The following is an 18,358-nucleotide window of genomic DNA, read 5'->3' as shown; positions in this document are numbered from 1 at the left end:
TTATAAAACTTAGAAAAAGACAAAAAAAGAGGCAAGTCCTGTTTGATATCTTTTTGCAATTGTACCAAAAGTGACTTATTCTTGACCTTGCTAGTTTCTGTTGTGTCCCCTTGTGCTGGGCACTCTGCTCCCCAGGCTCTCGTGCGGCGCTGTGGTGTGCCGGTGCCTTTGCCATGTGCTGTCATTTCACACTGTTGTCATTTTTCCTAAACCCGATTGAGAAATTGAGCTGGAATCTCTCTGAATTCTGCAGAAGGGTTCTGGTGCACAGGCGAAGGTGCTGCTGTGTTTGAAGACAAGCATGGCTGGCTGGTGCAGTGAGGTAGCAGCGCCTGCCCCGAGGCGTGCAGGGCAGCACAGGCAGCTCCTGCTCAGCAGCCAGCACCAACTTAGCTTGGAAATCTGGAAAGCAAAAACGCTGCACTCTTCTTCCTGGAGCAAACCTGTCAGAGAAGGAACGTGAGGGAGACTTGTCCAGGCTTAGGAGAAAACTGATGGGATTTAGCTCTGGAATTAGATCCTGTGGTCAGAACTTGTGTTGTGCTCATGGCTCACCTGAACAAGAGGGGCAAGTCTGCAACAAGAGGGGCAATGTGGGACAGGCTTGTCCCTGGTGTCTCCACATTGCTGGTCAGTGAGCTGTGGCAGGATCACTGTCCTTCCTGGGGTGGCTTCTGCCAGGGCTTTTAGGAGAGTGCTCAGACTCACAGCTGTGATGCAGCTGAGAAGCTGTTTGTGGCCAGGCTCCATTTCCACAAACACTTTGACTCCCCTCTCCCCTTCCCAAAGACTGGAGCTGATTTACTGAGTTTTAGAGAAGCAGGACATGAGGGGGAAGCCCATGTGATCTCCTGGCTGCTGAAGATCTGAGGGAGGGGGCAGATTGGGATAACACTAGTGAAGCCAGTCTCGTGGCGAGGTACCGCTGTCCTGGATAGGTTTTGGGGATGTTTCTCACTGCTGAAGTGATACTGCTGTCCCCTGAGCAGAGGAGCAGGTCAGCCTGAGAAAAGCTGCAGTGTGGCAGGAGAGGAGCAGGTAGTTGATGGGGATTCCTGCTGGAGGAGATCAGCTTTGCTCTGATTGATAGGGAGTTTAGGGAGTTGTTTGGGATGCTTTCCAAGTAAACTTCCCAAAGGAGGAGCAGGATAGAACATTGTCTCCAGACTTCCCCCTTCTGGCCCTGGACTTGCCCTTGTCTTCTCTGAAGTGTCTGATGTGGCACTTGCAGCCATCCCCCACACAGGCCACACACTGCACAGCACCCAGCAGGCTCTGGTCTTCCAGCTGGTTGTGTGGTGACTGGAAGAAGTGATTTTACAGAACACAGAGGTGTCCAGTTGTCCTGGGCTGTCATTCCCAACCCTGTCCCGCTTAGACCCAGGCTGAGATGCAACCAGCCAGAGCCCTTGGAACACAGCTGAGTCCTGATCTGGGCCAGCGGAGCAGGCAAGGTGTGTATGGGGCTGGTTAGGATCTTGGTTCCACAGCTGGAGCCTCGGGTGTGAGGAGAGCCCCATCAACACAGCAGGCAACGATGGGCAGGCACCCCTGCAGCCACGGAGAACTTGCATTTTGTGGTGCTCGGTGGCAGGAGTGTCGGGTCCCTGCCGGTGGCAGCCGCGCTGCTGTGTCCTGGGTCACAAACAGGGCTGGCAGCCGTGACAAAGCCCCCTGTCCTTGCTCCGTGCTCGGAGCCGACTGTGCTTCCCGGGGCCCGTGTGCTCAGCGAGCACGGAGTGGGGAAGGGCAGCTGTGCCGTGAAGGGTCACTGTGCTGAACAAGCTCTGTTTGCCGCGCTGCATGTCGGCGAGGCCACGGTCCCCCGAGTGTCGCTTGCCTGTGGTTTGGTTTTGTTCTCAGTGCAGTGTAGGACCCGAGTGGTGTTTCCGCAGTGTCCCCGTCCGGCTCGGGGGACGCTTGTCCTGCCGGCTGTCCCCGTGCGAGGCCACCCGTGCCGGAGCCGTCGCCCGGCTTCTCTCGTGTATAGTGTTCTGGAGTGTGACAATTCTTGTTCCTGAGGTGCTCGTCCGTTTGGTTTTCTGCTGTGAGGGTGTCGTGTTCCCTTTCTCCTGTTCCTGGTGCCGTTCCCGGCCCCGGGGAGGGGTCCCGCGCCAGCCCTCCCGGGGAGCGCCCCTGGCCCGCCCGGGATTTGTGTATCTTGTGAATTGTGTACAGTCGCTCCCGGCCGGAGCCGGGGCTGGCGGACAGAAGGGTCACCCAGAGGGCTCCGGGCTCGGTGCAGGCGGTATTTATTGCTAAGTTATTGCCGTTATTTATTCTGTACAGTGTCCGCCGCCTTTGTACGCGACAATAAACCGCTTCCACAGCCGCCGCCTGCGCGTCCTTTGGGTCCGCCCGCCACCAGGGCGCGCTGCCGCGCGGGGGGCGGTGCCGGAAGCGGCGCGCGCGCGCTCTGGCCGGAAGGCGGAAGCGGCGGAGCCGAGCCCGGTGGCGGCGGAGGCGCGGCGGTTCCGGGGCGATGGCGGCGGGCGGCAGCCTGAGCCGCTCCGAGCGGAAAGCGGCGGCGCGCGCCGAGATCCTGCAGCAGGAGGAGCAGCGGGACCGCCGGAGACAGGTACGGTGCGACGCGGCCCGACCCGTTCCACCTCGCCGCGGCGGGCCGCTCTGACCACGCGTGTGCACCGGGCAGGTGTCCCGCATCTGGAGGAAGCCGCCGGCGGAGCGGAGCCCTGAGGAGTGCCAGGTGCTGAGTGAGAGCGAGGACATCGTCAGGGAGCTGGAGCGGCGCCGCAAGCGGCGCGAGCGGCTGCGGCGGCGGCAGGAGGAGGTGGGCGGCGGGGGCGCGGCGGGGGCGGGGAAGCCGTGCCGGTGATGCCGTGCCGGTGATGCCGTGCCGGTGATGCCGTGCCGGTGATGCCGTGCCGGTAATGGCAGGGAGCGGCCCCGGCCGAGGAGAGGCGCGGGGGAGGCCGCAGGGCTGGCTGCTGCCGAGCTCTGCAGGCGCAGCAGGTGAACAACCGCTGTGCCCCAGTACCGGGGACGCGTCTGCCCTCCGAGCAGTGCCCGGTGATTGTCGCCGGTCAGCCGCGCTCCCGGCGCGTGTGGCCGTGCGGGCAGCTCTCCCGAGAGGGTGGGTCAGCAGCTTCCGGCCTCCAGGAAGCTTTTTGCCGTGATCTTCCCATGAACAATGCCCACGTGCTTTTCATTTGAAAATTGCTGTCGATGTTGTGTTTGCGTTGCTTTTCCTGGTCGGCCCAAGCCCATCCTCAGACTCGCGGCGAGATGCTGCTCTCTGTGACTCGGTGGTGCGGCGTGGCCCGCGTGAACCCCTGAGGTGTGTTTTGCAGGTGTGTGATGAGCCAGAGGAGCTGACCAGGAAGGTGGCAGAGCTGGCAGCGGCCGTGCGTGGCGCCAGGCACCTCGTCATCTACACGGGCGCTGGGATCAGCACGGTGCGTTGGGACAGCAGCTGGCCCTGCAGGGCCGCGTTGGCTGGGCTGCTGCCCGGCTCTGGAGCGAGCACAGACGTGTGTGAGCCTGGCACTCTGCACGGGGCCTACGGCTGGCAGTTTCCAGGCTGCATCCCGGGTCATTCCTGCTGCCTGCGGCTGCATCGCCTCCGGCCGTGCAGGAGGCACAGCCTGAGCAGGACTCTGCTCTTGCTTCACTCGAGTCTCTTCCATGACTTGGTGTAAAACCTCAAGCCAGTTAGCTCAGGAATGTTGTATGTGTTATCTGACATGCAGAGACAGCTGGGCATCATTGGAATTTATAAACTGCAGTTTGAGAATTGTTTTGTTGCAGTAGCCTGGGGCAAAGCAGCAGTCTGGTTCTACCTCTTCTAATGTGTCATCTGCCACCTTTGTGTGAGCTCTGCCACTCCATTCTCTGCTGAAATGGAGCATGACTGAGGCAGGGGGCTGGGTGCTCATGTCACCTGTAAGTTTGCTGGAGATGCTGAGTGTGAGGTGCCAGAAACAGAGTCTAGGGAAAATAAGAAAAGGCTCAAGAATGGAATTCTGTGTAGCAAAATGGGAAGTACCAAGGATGAAAAAGAGTTCTGGAGGGATTCCATAATCATAAAATTGGAGAAAGCTAACACTAGAGGAGAAAATGAGAGCTGAAACATAGAAGAGAGAGAGAAAACAGATGAGGAGGTTTCCCTGTGTTTAGGGAACAGCTATGCTGGAAAACTCGGAGTGAATGAAAAAGCAGCAATGGCTGGAGGTGTCTGGCTGTCCTGGGAGGGCCTGGGTTGGTAGTGTTTGTGCACAAGGGCTGTGACAACCCTGCCCCATCAGGCCTGGTTTTCTCTCCCGGTGACAGGCGGCTTCGATCCCAGACTACAGAGGCCCCAATGGCATTTGGACACTGCTGCAGAAGGGCAGGAGTGTCAGGTGAGGAGCCAAACTCTGAACTCTGTGACAGAAAGCTGATACTGGAAGAGGTTAATGGCAATTCCAACGTTTTTTATTTCCCCCCTTGCTTCTTGTCAGGGCTGCAGACCTGAGTGAGGCAGAGCCCACACTCACTCATATGAGCATTGCCTGCCTGCACAAGCACAACCTGGTAAGATATTTTTACCTCACTTCCTCTCTCTCTTCCTCACTCACGTTCCTCTGCCTAAGAATGATATACCCAGCAGGGAATAGTCAGAGAATATTGCCTGACTACGTTTTTAGCTCAAGTGGCTGCATATCCATGTAGGAAAACGTGTCCAAGCCTTCCTCAGTCAGCTGCAGGCTCCAGCTCTGGCAGGTTTTCCCCTGGTGCCTTTTCTTTAACATGTTGTATTTGTACCTGGGGAGCTGGTCACAAATCAGCCAGCCCTAGAAATGTTCTGTTGAGCAGGAGGAGGTTTCCATTTAGCTTTCACGAAGGTCTGCTCACCATGCTCTTCCCCTGTGGGTCCTGCTCTGATTAGAGGCTGTTGGTGCATTTGGGACATGGCCATCCCCTGCCTGGAGGGATCCCTGTGTGTTTGCAGGAGCTGAGTGCTTTGTTCCCTTCAAGGTGCAGCACGTGGTGTCTCAGAACTGTGATGGGCTGCACCTGCGGAGCGGCTTACCCCGAGCTGCAATATCTGAGCTGCACGGGAACATGTACATAGAGGTGAGTGGCCAGAGCAGGAAAAAGTCCTTGTTAAGTGGCCTCACAGAAAGAGAATGTAAACTCTTGATCTGCCACTAGCTCAGAAGGAATTAGTGCAAGGGCTTGGCCTGTGTGCAGTTCCTGCCTTCAGACCATCGGGTTTGGGGTGAACTACGTAGGAAGTGCCAAACCCAGCTCTGTAGCTCTTCTTCTGTACATACTGGAACTTTTTGCTTCTTGACATCTCTTCCTCTGAAAATCCCTCCCAGCATGTAGCCAAGGGCTGCCTGTGGCCGGTTTTCAAAAAAACCTTGAGGTTTTCCAAGTTAGCATCTGATCCCTGATGCTACTGTCTACAACTTGTCCCCAAAAATGCTTTTCTTCCAAGAGAAGAGGCTTGATCCTGGCCTCTGGTGGGCGGGATGCTGATGATGTGATGGGGTTTCTGCTTTTGTCCTGCTCCAGGTCTGCACTTCCTGCACCCCCAACCGAGAGTACGTGCGAGTGTTTGATGTGACAGAGCGCACAGCCCTGCACAGGCATCACACGGGCAGGATGTGCCACAAGTGTGGGGCACAGTTGAGAGATACAATCGTCCACTTTGGGGAGAAGGGGACATTGAGACAGCCCCTGAACTGGGAAGCAGCAACAGAAGCTGCAAGCAAAGCAGATGTGATTCTTTGTCTGGGTTCCAGCTTAAAGGTAACTTTAGAGACTCGGTGAAGATTGTTAGCAGCCTTCCCTCTTGGTGATACACCTTGGTGCTGAGCAGTCTCCTCCCAAACAGACAACTGTAAACTCTGGTGTCAGGATTCGCCCAACATCTGTGATAGTCTCTCTTCCTCCCTCTTTCCCCTCCTGGTAATACATTCCTTTTCCTCTCGCTGATACGGTTCACGGCTGCGTGTGCCTGTGGCTGTGCTGATCCTCTGTGCTTTGTGGCAGGTTTTGAAAAAATACCCGCGGCTCTGGTGCATGAGCAAGCCCCCCACTCGCCGGCCCAAGTTGTATATTGTGAACCTGCAGGTGAGATAAAGCCCCCGCGCTGAGCTGGCCAGGTGTGAGCCAAGGGACCGCAGATGTGCGGGGCCCGGGGCAGGAGCCCCCGCTGCCGCCGCGGGGATCCGCCTGCAGCCGGCTCTGCTCTCCTCGCAGTGGACCCCGAAGGACGATCTGGCCGCCCTGAAGCTGCACGGCCGCTGCGACGACGTGATGCGGCTGCTGATGGCGGAGCTGGGGCTGCAAATCCCGCGCTACGACCGGTGAGCGGCGGGGCCGCGTGCGGGGGGGCCCCGGCCCGGGGCCGCCTGCAGCGCCCACCGCCGCCCTCTCCTTCCTTCCGCAGGGCGCGGGACCCCATCTTCGCGCTGGCCGAGCCGCTGCGCCCCGGGGAGGAGGGCACGCACTCGCGGAAACCCGTGGCGCCGCCCCGGGAGCGGGAGGAGCCCCGGGAGCAGGAGCAGCCCCGGGAGCGGGCGGAGGCGGCGGTCGGGCGGCCCGGGGGGTGGTTCGGCCGCGGCTGCGCCAAGGGCGCCCGGCGCAGGAAGAGCCGCTGAGCGCGGGGCGGGGCGGGCGGCGCCGGTGACAGCGCGGCCATGCTGCGCAACGGGGCGGCGGGCGGCGGCGGAGCCGCGGCGGGCGGCGGCGGCCACCGGCCCGTGCGCGTCTGGTGCGATGGATGGTGAGTGGGGCGGGCGCGGGGCCGGGCGATGTGGTGGCGCCGCAGAAATAAACCGTGTTGGCTACGCTGGTGCCTCCGCCTCCTCTGTCACCGCGGCGGGACGGGCCCGGGCCCGCGGCGCTCTCCTCGCTGAGCCGCCTCAGGCGCCGGGCGAGCGGCGGCGGGCGGAGCCGGCCACAGACCGCTCCGGAGCCGGGAGCGCCCTCGGCCGCTTAACGGGCGCCGTTCCCGGGGCCGGAGCGTTCCCCCGGGCTACAGCCAGCACCTGCCGGGCAGGGACCGGCCGCTGCAGCAGCAGGGCCGGCTCGCCGCGATGGAGGGAGCGCTGCTGCGGGCCTGGGGACCGGGCCGTACCGCACAGCCCTGCCCGGCAGCAGAGACCTTCAGCCCCAAAGCTGGGGCAGAGCCCGCAGCTTGCACCGGAGCGACCCGGTGTGCCCGGGCTGACCGGCCCTTTTCTTTGCAGCTATGACATGGTGCACTATGGCCACTCGAACCAGCTGCGCCAGGCGCGGGCCATGGGCGATTACCTGATCGTTGGGGTCCACACGGATGGTAAGAGCCTTTACCAGGATTCATCTCGTGCAGCCCCTCAAACTGCCCGGCAGCATCAGCCCCGGGAGAACCAAGAGTTCCTGATAGGGTCAGGCTTCATCCTGCATCTGCTCCAGGATCAGTAGCCTCCAAGAGAAAGATGTCCCTTCTCTGGGAATGGAGTTATCCCTGTCACATTTTTGGACTGAGGAATAGGTGGGTCAGACCTTGCAGGCTCCGAGGGTTAACCTGCGTTCTGTGCTATATGAAACAGCTGAAAATCAGTCTGCTTTTGCTGGTAAGTGGTGCAGAACCTATGTTTCAAAACAAGTTACCTTGTGGAGAAAACTCATTTCAAGGCCATCTGGAAGTTAAGTGCCAGAAACAAGTTATGGCATGTGAAGATGTATTTTAAATGAGTTGATGGATACAGAATTTCCAGTATGAACCAGGTGTACTATGAAGTTACTGTTTAAGAGGGAAATTTTTTCTAGGGGGATGCCGGGAGGCCCAGCTCATCCCCTCAGGAAGAACTATCTGGGTACAGGGAAGCACTGAGACTTTTTGCCCTCTTGAGTGAATTCTAGGGCTCTTGTTAAATGTTTAAGAAATGCAACTGAATCAAAATATTTCCTGATCTATCTGGGGCTTCCTTTGCTACCACGGACTGATCCAAATCTTAGGGTAAGCCTGCAGTGAAGTTCACCTGCCCATGAAAGGAGTGCAGCAGTGACTGAGAGCCACTGTAGCTGCAGGACGTGCTTCTAACTGGAATTTTGTTTCTCCCCCAGAGGAGATTGCCAAGCACAAGGGTCCCCCCGTCTTCACTCAGGAGGAGAGGTACAAAATGGTGCAGGCCATCAAGTGGGTGGATGAGATTGCTCCTGGAGCTCCTTATGTCACCACGCTGGAAACCCTGGACAAGTACAGCTGCGACTTCTGCGTGCATGGGGGTGAGTGGTGTTTGGGGCAGTGGCTGTGCTAACGTGGGCTGTGTGCTGCAGGTGCCCTGCTGCAATCCAGCAGTGTCCTGGGGGCTGCAGGGTCAGGGGGACAGCGCTCTGCCTCCTCAGCACCTGCACTGGGCAGCACAGCTGCTTCTGGTCACATGGGCTGGAGAAACATCAGAGTGCTCAAAATCTCGAGAGCGGACAGGGCCCTTGGTTTTAACTTACAAAGGTGAAATGTGTCATTTAAAATTATCCCAAGGTTGCCCTTAGCACCAGCAGAAATTTGCACAAAGCCATTTACAAAACTTAAGTGTGAAAAACACTATTGAAAAGGAAAGCATGCAGAAATACAACCATGTTTATTTCTACTTATCCTGGGACAAGGTTAGATCTGAAAAGCTCCTCTCTTTATCCAGCTGATAAGCTGTTCAATGACTCAGCTGACTGTATGGCCAGAGACCTAGTTCTTAGTGTGAATACTTTTTGGTGTACAGTTGCTAAAGAGAACCAGTGTTCTGAGGAAATGTTCTTGCTCTGGGACTCTGTCCCTTCCTGGGCAGCTGCCAATGGTCATTAAGCCCCAGCCCTTCTTCCCTGCCCCTCTGAAGCAATTTTGTTACTTTGACCAGGAGTAGTCTTTGCACTCATTTGGTGTATCTCTCATCTGATCCCAGCCACCTGCTGTTGATAAGCCAAGTATTTCACAAAGTGTAAATAAATCCTTAATCTTTAGAAGATATATATTCTTTTTTCACGTGGATGGAGTGGTTATCAAATTCCTCATTAACTTCTTTGCCTGCCCTGAGTGTGTTTGGTGTACGTGAGCACTTACAGGGTGTGGTGAGGGGTGATGACAGCAGGGGAGTGCTCGTGGCCCCTGCTCCAGCTGCTTGCATGTGTCCCCTCTGCCACCTGCTGACCTGTCGCAATCGTTCCGTGCTCTCCTGAGCAACACCCCTGCACCGGCAGTTTCGCCAGGCTGTGTTTGTGCAAAAGCTGAATTTGGAAATAGCTGAGCTTACCTGAGGTGGTAACAGCAACCCTCTCTTTGTGCCTCTGCTGGCACGCCAGGCTGTGCTGGCAGTGTGTGCCCGCCTGTGCTCTGAGGGGAGGCTGTGGGGTTTTAGGAGAACTGAGCAGGACTGAGGCACCCCCTCTGCAGGCACACTCATGGGCTGCCCTCTGACTCTTTTGGCAAAGGGAAACCAGCTTAGCTTTTGCTTGTGAAGGCTTTGTACCATCCCCAAAAGTATGAGAGGTGTTTCTGCAGAGGGAGTTGGGAGCCCTGTGCCAGAGATGAACCAGAATGGCCTCAGTAGAGGGTCCTGGATGTCACTGTGGGAGTGCAGTCACTGAGAGGAAGAACGTTCCATTGATTGAAAACTTGTAACATGAGCCAAGGGTTAAAACCAGTCCCAGAAGAGCTAAAAGGTTCATTTTTAGCATTGATACAGATAGTGCTTGTTTATTATCATTCAGACAATAATCAATCAGCTGTGCCTGCTGCTGCAGGGCACCCAGCAGTGCACCAGATGGGTAATGGTGTTCAGGTCCAGGAATATCCTTGTCTCCACAGACACAGTAGTCTTAAACCCCCCCCCCGACATCTTTGTGGGGCACAGGACATGTCCCCTGTGCATGCACAGGGATTTGGATTGCAGAGTTGCATGTGTGTGGGACCTGCACAGCTGCTGCTTTTGTGCAGGAGAGCTTGGGTACAGTTCTGAGGCTTTTCTCTCTCTGCAGATGACATCACCTTAACTATCGATGGCAAGGACACCTATGAGGAAGTAAAGACAGCAGGGCGATACAGGTAACCTGTTGCTGCTTACCTGTTTATCTTGTTTTGGGCAGAGTTCCTGGGACTTTGTGCCTTGAAGGGAAGTCAGATGGAACATACCACTCTTCAGGTCACACCTGAATTTGGCTGTATGTGTGTCAGAGCTTCAACTGCTCCCAGCATTTTGGCTTCAGGGAAGTGGGGCAGACATTCCTGCCCAGTGGGGCTGTCTGGTTCCTGGCAGAGGCTTGGTCTGGTTTTAAAGCCTCACCGAGAGCTGGCTCTGGTGGGATGCCTGAGTGAGGGAAGCGTTCACACAAGCAGCTGCTGTGGCGTGAGGATGATGCAGAGGCTCAGCAAATAAATGCTGTTCTTGAGAAGAAAGGCTTCCTCAGGACAGCCCCTGGTTTTCATTTATCAGGTGTCACAGGGGTCCCCATGGCAATGGTGGGAAGACAGAGCCTTGGCTCCTGTGGCTTCTGCTTCATCCTTTGCTTGTCTCCTGCAGGGAATGCAAACGCACTCAAGGCGTGTCCACCACTGACCTTGTTGGCCGCATGCTGCTCATGACTAAGGCTCACCACAGCAACATAGTGAGTCAGAGGGCTTTGGGTGGGAGGTGGAGTACAGGGCATGCACAGCTCTTCCCCTCTGCTGCTCCAGATGGGGCAGAGCAGAGGAGCAGAGCTCCTGGGCCTGGCTCCCAGGTGCTTGGAGAACGGGCAGTGGCAGCAAAACAGCCTGCTCATGTTTGCTTCAACGTGTCTGAGATCACAGAGTGATGGAACACACTCTGATGCCTCATGATCAGTGTGGGCCGTGGGAATGTTAGGGGAGCTGCAGGCAAGCCCATGACTTCTCCCAGGGTGAAATAACACAGTGCAGGCACATTGATCTGTCAGCCAGGTGCTGCCAGAGTTAGAAACTCCTCTCCCTTCCCACTGAGCTTCATGCTTCTGCCTTCTGTTGTCTCTAGTCTAATCAGACCTTTCTTGAGTCTCCTCAGCTCACTCTCTGGTTGGGAGCTAACCTGACCAGGGAAAAGTAAAGTCTGGTTTTATGTCAGGTAATGAGTTGAATTTACTGAGTAATGAAGTAATCTGTGAATAGAATCACCTGGATAACTGCAAAAACAAGTGACCCACAGGTGAATTGAGGGACATAGGGAGATGTTTTGGTGTGCTGAGCTGTTAAATTGGCTTAGCTGTAGCACAGGAGTTGACACCGAGATCTGCCCGGTGCTGCTGGCTGCTGCAGATACCTAAGCCTGCCTCTTGTGAGGGTCTTTGGCAGAAGGGATGCTGTCCTGTCAGGGGCTTGCTGGGCTGAGGGAGGATGCAGCTGTGCAGCACTCTTAGGGCTGCAAGTTGGGCAAGAACCACCTTTGCTGGCAGTGCCAAGCTGGGATCAGATAAGGACACATTTCCTCTGACTCATGCTGGGACAGGACTCTGGTTTAGGTATTAACCAGTTTGTCAGCATTCAGTGCCCTGGATCCCTGGTACGCGTTTTGAGCCTGGCCTTCCCAGCACTTCCCACACACAAGCATGTCTTGGTCGGATGAGCTGTGCAAGTGCTTAAACATTTTGACTCTTTATCTCCCTTCAGGATGAGGACCTAGACTATCGGAAGCACACTGACAACTTTGGGAAGGTAATGTGAGTTCTGGTCGTGGACGTCTGGTTGTTGTCCTGCCTGAGAAAGATTCCCAGTGTGCTTTCTGGCCTGTTGCAGGCTTGTTTGTCCTCCCACATGTAGCAGTAATGTCTCAGTGAACGTCTGCTGTCCCCATATGGCAGCGCCTGCAGAGGGAGTGAGGGGCAGGTGTGGCACAGGGCAGTGCACGAGCTGTCCTTCAGTGGCACCCCAGGGCTGTTGTCTCCTCTGAGCCTGCTGTGCTGGGCTCCTTCCTTGCTTGTAAATTCCTTCCTGCCACTTCCCAAGTGCCAATGGTTCCAGCCTGGGGACAGCCTCTGAGGATGCTCCTCCCAGTGCTGGTGTTGTTTTGAAGGTGTTGTGTTAGGTTTGGGAGGTGTGGACATGGCAGCTGCGTGACCACACTGGTGCAGAGCTTGAGGGCAGCGCAGCCCTCTCTGTGTTCCAGTTGCCAGCTCCAGGCTCTCACTGCTCCTAAAGAGCCAGCCCTGTTTATTTCCTTGGCAGCTGGATTGTCCCTGCTTGATGAGCTGCACCAGCAGCTCGAGCAAGTCTTTTTTACTCACAGGGGATTTGCTGACCTGTCTGAATCTTCCTTAGTTCCCCACTATTTTGGGGGTTTTGAGTAGGTGTTTTGGGACATATTGCTCTAGCATGGCTGTTTTCTGGGGCATGGGTAGAATGGATCAGGGCACTGGGGACCCTACGTGACCCTGACAGCTGAGCTGTCTGCGTGCTGCCCTTTGCAGGGCCTGCTCTGGCCTCAGCTGCAGTGTCTGTGTCCTGCCAAGTCCCGTGGAGCAGCTTTGGGTGGCAGAGCAGGTGACTTGGTGGCTGTTTGCACAGCTCCCACGTGGTGGGGACCGAGCTCTGTCCTCAGAGCTGAGGGGCCAGGCAGCTGCCCTGAGGCTTGGCAGAGCGTAGGTTGGTCGTGTGTTGTCTCCTGAGCACGTCTTGCTTCTCATGGAAATTCAAACCTGCCCTGTTGTCTTCCTCCTTCCTGAGCTTTCCTCTTGGCATCTCCTGAGCTGTCTGCTGAGGTGATGATTTAGACAGGGCATAAAGAGCTTTGCAAAATTATCTAAACACTCGGTGCCAGGAACGTAGAAAGTCCAAGGTGCTGGGAGTTGTTCCAGTTGCCAGCAAATTCAGATGAGCAGATTGGCCAGCACTGTGCTCTGTGTTGTCCAAACCTCCTCCCAGAGCCTGAAAAGAAGCCGTGTTTGGTGTGTGTTTCCACAGGGGCCCAAAGGTCACAGTCCCTGGACTGGCGTTTCACAGTTCCTGCAGACATCCCAGAAGATCATCCAGTTTGCATCAGGGAAGGAGCCGCAGCCGGGGGACACCATCATCTACGTGGCTGGAGCCTTCGACCTGTTCCGTATCCTTGGCTCTCTTTGGCTGCACAGTGGTCTTTGTCTGATGTTCTCATGTGGGAAGGTGCCAGACTGCATGTTTGCCTCATATTATTTTTCCTTTTCTGTATCTGCATGTGAGGGAGGAGTCAGGAGTGAGTTCTTCTGGCAGTTTCTTAGTCACAGGATGCTAAGAAAGAAGCTATAGCTCCTCTGTGGAGCAGTCTGTGGCTGTTGGATTTCAGGAAGGCAGATGGATACTCTCAACACTCTAATGATTGCAGTGAGGACTGGCTGCCACAGTATCTGGAGGTGACACGCTGTTCCTGGGGCGGGCTTTGAGGCTTTGTGCCAGAACATCTGGAACAAGTAGAAACTCTGGATAGAGGCAAAGCTGAGTCCATGTAAGGTGAAGCTGAAAAAGTCACTGGCTTTTGCCCAGAACCAGTGGAACCTGAGGAGGGAGGCAGCAGCTGTTCTTGGAAATAGGCAATAAGTAGTGCAAGAATAAAATCCTAGGGATTCCTGCCCCCCACTGTCATTTTTTAGTGACTCTATTTCTGTCTTCCTCCCTCTCTTTTCCATGTGAGCTTCAATTCCTTAAACAGATCTGCAGATGTTGGTCATGTGGATTTCCTGGAGAAAGTTCACCAGTTGGCAGAGAAACCCTACATCATTGCTGGGCTGCATTTCGATCAGGTCTGTGTAGAACCTGTCCCAAAGGCAGAGCAGCTTGGGCCTGTTCTCTGAACAGGCAGGCTGTGCTCCCTGAGACAGGACAGGGATGTACTGACCAGTCATTTTGGGAGGGAGCAGGAGGGAAAGAAGTTGCTCTGTCTCCCTTCTGACTGTGCCTGGTGCTTTGCTGTAGGAGGTGAATCGCTACAAAGGGAAGAACTATCCCATCATGAACATCCACGAGAGAACCCTCAGTGTCCTGGCCTGCAGGGTGAGTTGGTGTCTCTGCACTCTTCCAGAATTGCCCAGAGCCTGCTGATGTTCACTTGTGCTCAGTGACCTTGCAGGAGTTCCTTGGTGTGCCCTGAGAAGACAGACAGGATGAATCACTTGAGGCTGCCAGAGGTGCTGGTAAACTCTTGGGAGGCTCTGCTGGGCTCTTGTGCCATCCTGGCTGATCCAAGCTGGTGACCCATGCAGCTGCTCTGCTGGCAGTGACAGGGCTGGATGCCACATAGGGACCTGTGTGGCTCGGACACGTGCCACTAGAAAACTGCTCCCTGCATCAGGGGAGAAAATGCCTGGGACAAAATTGTGGGGAGCCCCAGAAATGTGTGCCTGGAGCAATTATCTTTTGGATTTGCTCTGTAGGCACAGAAAGGACATTCTGTAGAGGAACAAAAAGCTGTTGTGTGACAAGCAGTTGCTGCTGAACCCACTTCTCTGTTCCCTTATTTGAACTTCTGACTCTATAGCCAGGTGACCTGCTCAGGTCTCTTTAAGAAGCAGCTGCCTTCTGGCTTGGGATTGGATTTTGGGTTTTTGTTTGGTGGGTTTTTTTTTCAAATCTGGACTCTGCCTGGTTCCTTTTTTAGTATGTCTCAGAGGTGGTGATTGGAGCTCCCTATGCTGTCACTGCTGATCTGTTGGATCACTTCAGGGTGAGTCCTTGCACATGGATGGACGTGGAGATTGTGGGGAGCTGAAGTGGTGCAAGACAGCACAGGGGTGCAAGGAGGGAGTGTCCTGCTCAGACTGGGACTGCCAGGCTGGTGCAGGAGGGTGGCTGTGCTGGTCTCCAGGTTGTGCTCAGTGCGAGTAGTGGCAGGAAATGTCCCTGTCATCTTTTGGATGTTGTCAGTGACTTTTGTGCCCTCCTTCAGGTAGCACTTGTTTGTCATGGGATGACTGAGGTGGTGCCAGACAAGGACGGTTCTGATCCATATGAGGTAAAGTGCCAGTGGCTTTGTCAGCATTTGATAGACAGAGTCTGGCTCTGGTTGTGTTCCTGGACTGAGGAGGTGTATTGCAGAGGAGGCTTTGGCAGGAGATGCAGCTTTTCATCCACCCCTGAGGGCAGCTATGTGGAGCAGTCAGTAAATCTTTCCCAGCAGCTCCACTCTCCCAAGCACTGTTTTGCTCTGCCACTTTCTGATGCCTTCATGGCAGAGTGAGAAATCCTGTGTGCTTTGCTGTCTGTCCTGGGCAGCTCCTGTGTACGTGGAGCTTTGCTTTCAGGGAGCTTTGCTTTCAGGGAGCTTTGCTTTCAGGGAGTGTTTGTTGTGCCTCCGAGGAGACCACTGCATGCTGCCTGTCACCCTGCACAGCTCAGCTCAGCTGCACACCCAGGCCCCACGTGTTTGCATAGCCCTATCTGTGTCTGTTTGCAGGAACCGAAGCAACGTGGCATTTTCCAGCTGGTGGACAGTGGCAGCAATCTCACCACAGATCTAATTGTGCAAAGAATCATCAAGAACAGGTTGGATTTCTTTGCCTCCGGTTTCTGTCACGTACTGTTCCATCCAGAGTGTCTGGGGACTGATGGATGGGACCAAACAAGGAGAGGTGTTATCTGAAGGCAGAGTCAGCAAACTTGGCTTCCTCCTTCATGGCTTGTGCAGGCTGTAGATGTGATTGTACCAATCTGTACAGGGAAGGGAACAGCTGAACTCTGCTGTGCCAGAACGTGCTGCACGGCACATTTATTGGTTTTCCTCCTTTAATGATAAATTTCCTTTGCTGTATCCCAGGTGAAAGAGCATGTTGCTTCTTTCAGAGCTTTGGCCTTTTAGGCCTGAGTCCTTCACTTTCAGCACCTTGGCTCACATGAGTGATAAATTTGATATTGGTGTTACAACACCCAGGACAGCCCAAGAATAGAATAGCAGCTTCTTCCACAGAGGGAGACAGTAGTTGTGACCAGTGTGGGAGTCCAGGACTGCAGAGTGCTGGCAACAGCCATGGGAAGCTCTGGGAGAGGCTCTGGGGGTCTTGGGGGCTTCTGAAGTGCTCTCAGAACTGAGCAGCATAGAAGGCAATGCTCCCCTGCTCCAGGTGTTTTGTCTACAAGCAGCATGGGTGAATGAGAATCTTAGGACATTGTGTGATATTTGCAGGCTGGAGTTTGAAGCGCGCAACCAGAAGAAAGAAGCAAAAGAGCTGGCTGTGCTGGAGGCCATGAGGAGGCTGGAGGAGGAGAAGCACTAGTGGGGATGGGTGAGCCACAGAGTGCTGCAACTTCACCCTCTGGCAGAGCAACTGCTCTTCAGGAAAGGAGCCCTGAAGAGGGGCAGTGCTGCTGGCACGCAGGATGTGCTGTCCTACCCTCTGCTGTCCTAGCTCCTCCTGCACTAATTATGCAGACATAACGAGCTGGGATTCCGTTGCCTAGTTTTATCTCCGTTAATCAGTCCCTGTCCCTTTTCCCAGGAGGAGATTTGACAAAACAAAAAGGTTTTAATTATAACTAATGTTTTAACATGTTGATGTGCTTTTACCTTCTGCCATTTCTGGCTCTCAGTGGGAGGGCAGTGGAGGAGCTGCCCGTGCCCCTTGCCCTGCCCTGGCTGCCCTGAGCAGGCTCTGCCTTGCAGAGCAGCCCCTGGGCAGTGCTGTGGCTGCTGGACAGGTAGAGCAGCCTCGGGGACAAGACAGGGCTCCTGTGGTTCCTCCTGCAGGGGCTGGCTGCCAGAGGTGGTGCTGGGCTCTGGGTTCACTGTGCTGCCTCTTCTCAGCTCCTGCCCCTGTCCACAGCCAGAGCCACTTTGGGCTGAGCTGGATAAAGGAAGATCCTTTGCTGCCCCAGTGACAGGCTGCAGGTGGCAGCTGCTGAAGGGGCAGGTGCTGCTGGGTCCAGGCATTTCCCCACTCGAGGCACAGGGAGCCTGGGACCTTTTCCCAAAGCTCTCCCATCTGCAAGGCAGCAGGACCCGATGGACCATGCTCAGAGCCCACCTTGTGCCCAACGGGTTACCTGAGGGTGGGACCTGGCCAGGTTAAGGTTTGGGGTTGTTTTCTGATGGCTGACATGCAGCGTGCCTGCCCCTAAGGGGACGTGCAGGGCTGGGAGAATGGGTCCTGAGCTGTGAGCCCCTTTTCCCTCTTACATTCCAGGATACTGTGGTGAGTATCCTGAGCAGCTCACTGCACTGTGCCAGATGGTCCTTCCAGGCTGTGTCTGGTGTCCTCTCTCTTGTAAACTTTTGTTGCTGATCATTAATAAAATATTCAAGAGCTGGGCATTGGTCTTTTTGGGGCTGGAACCCAGGCAGCAGAAGGGGGGCATAGGGCACTGAGAGGGAGCACCACACTCACACTGCATCCCTGCAGCTCCATGGCAGCCACCACACACCTGCTGGCCCTTCCTGGGCTCTGGCTGGCACAGCAGGGCAGGTCCACATGTGCCAGAGCTGCAGCCAGGGGCACTGGGGGGAGAGGGGGGACTCCTTGGGCTCTCCTAATGAGCAGGGTAGCCACGTGGGCCAGGCAGGGCCTGGGCACCACCAGCATGGGGACTGCAGCCAGGCTGGCTGCTGTGTTCTGGATCACCTGTGGAGGAGGTGACAACCCTAGATACCTGTCCAGGGGTCTCTCTGCCAGGGACCCCACTGTCCTGTGTCTCCCCAGTCTGTGTCCTGCTGCAGAGCTGCCCCAGGGCTGGGCAGAGGCTGTGCCAGGTCCCCTGCTGCACAAGGGGGAGCAGGGCCTTTCTGTCTGGGGGCACACAGGGACAGTGTCACCTGCCCCTCTGCACAGCCCCTGACCCCTGCTGGCCCTGCACCGTGCCCTGCAGCTCCCACAGGCATTGGGCCATCCTCTAAGGGGTTTTGTTCTGCTGGGTACCTGAGCAGCCTCAGCACCACGGGAGGGAGTGGCGGGCTCAGCAGCCCAGAGCTGCCAGGTCTGGGTGGGCTCCCCCCTCCCTAGCAAGGACAGACACGCAGAGCCATCCCGAGCAGGTTTATTGTCACCCCAGAGCCACCAGCACCGCTCAGGCAGCTGCACACTCCGCGGGGGCCAGGGACAGAGCCAGACCTGCCTTACACGGGGGAGTCCTGGCAGCTCCACGGGGCGCCGGTCACACAGAGCACCTGCGGGAGGCACCATCACACCACAGCTGTGACACACAGCACTGCGGGAGGCACCGGTCACACCGTGTGACCGGCACAGGGGGAGCCCCAGCCCCCGCCGGTGGGGACCCTGCTCCGGCGCTCACGGCAGAGCACCGCGGGGCTGAGGGGCTCCGGAACCGGCGGTGCGGGCACGAGCCGTGCCCAGCGTCCCAGCCCGAGCCCCGGTGCTCACCGCGGGTAGAGCCCCACGGGGAGCGGGCCGGGCCGGGCAGCAGCGCAGCGACATCGGGTCCGGCAGAGCCGTCGGTGTCGAGCGG

The 18,358-nt window shown here is 56.3% G+C and overlaps 2 protein-coding genes across 2 annotated transcripts; both read left to right on the top strand.

Moving 5' to 3' along the window:
- Positions 1–45: 45 nt before the first annotated feature.
- Positions 46–6,611, top strand: SIRT7 (sirtuin 7). The gene is made up of 10 exons (XM_041466005.1): positions 46–2,578; positions 2,654–2,791; positions 3,312–3,416; positions 4,291–4,361; positions 4,461–4,533; positions 4,978–5,076; positions 5,521–5,757; positions 6,001–6,081; positions 6,211–6,317; positions 6,401–6,611. Exons 1-10 carry the CDS (start codon positions 2,483–2,485, stop codon positions 6,609–6,611), a joined length of 1,218 nt encoding a protein of 405 aa, XP_041321939.1. The 5' UTR covers positions 46–2,482.
- Positions 6,598–17,205, top strand: PCYT2 (phosphate cytidylyltransferase 2, ethanolamine). The gene is made up of 13 exons (XM_041466006.1): positions 6,598–6,736; positions 7,203–7,291; positions 8,062–8,223; positions 9,967–10,033; positions 10,509–10,593; positions 11,609–11,653; positions 12,899–13,037; positions 13,628–13,710; positions 13,883–13,960; positions 14,565–14,630; positions 14,853–14,918; positions 15,360–15,448; positions 16,086–17,205. Exons 1-13 carry the CDS (start codon positions 6,651–6,653, stop codon positions 16,174–16,176), a joined length of 1,146 nt encoding a protein of 381 aa, XP_041321940.1. The 5' UTR covers positions 6,598–6,650; the 3' UTR covers positions 16,177–17,205.
- Positions 17,206–18,358: the final 1,153 nt, after the last annotated feature.

Source organism: Pyrgilauda ruficollis, unplaced genomic scaffold (genome assembly GCF_017590135.1).
Source record: "Pyrgilauda ruficollis isolate IOZ18807 unplaced genomic scaffold, ASM1759013v1 scaffold196, whole genome shotgun sequence".
Taxonomy (NCBI): domain Eukaryota; kingdom Metazoa; phylum Chordata; class Aves; order Passeriformes; family Passeridae; genus Pyrgilauda; species Pyrgilauda ruficollis.
The sequence above is the reverse complement of the archived record's forward strand: the minus strand, read 5'-3'. Positions and strand labels throughout refer to the sequence as shown.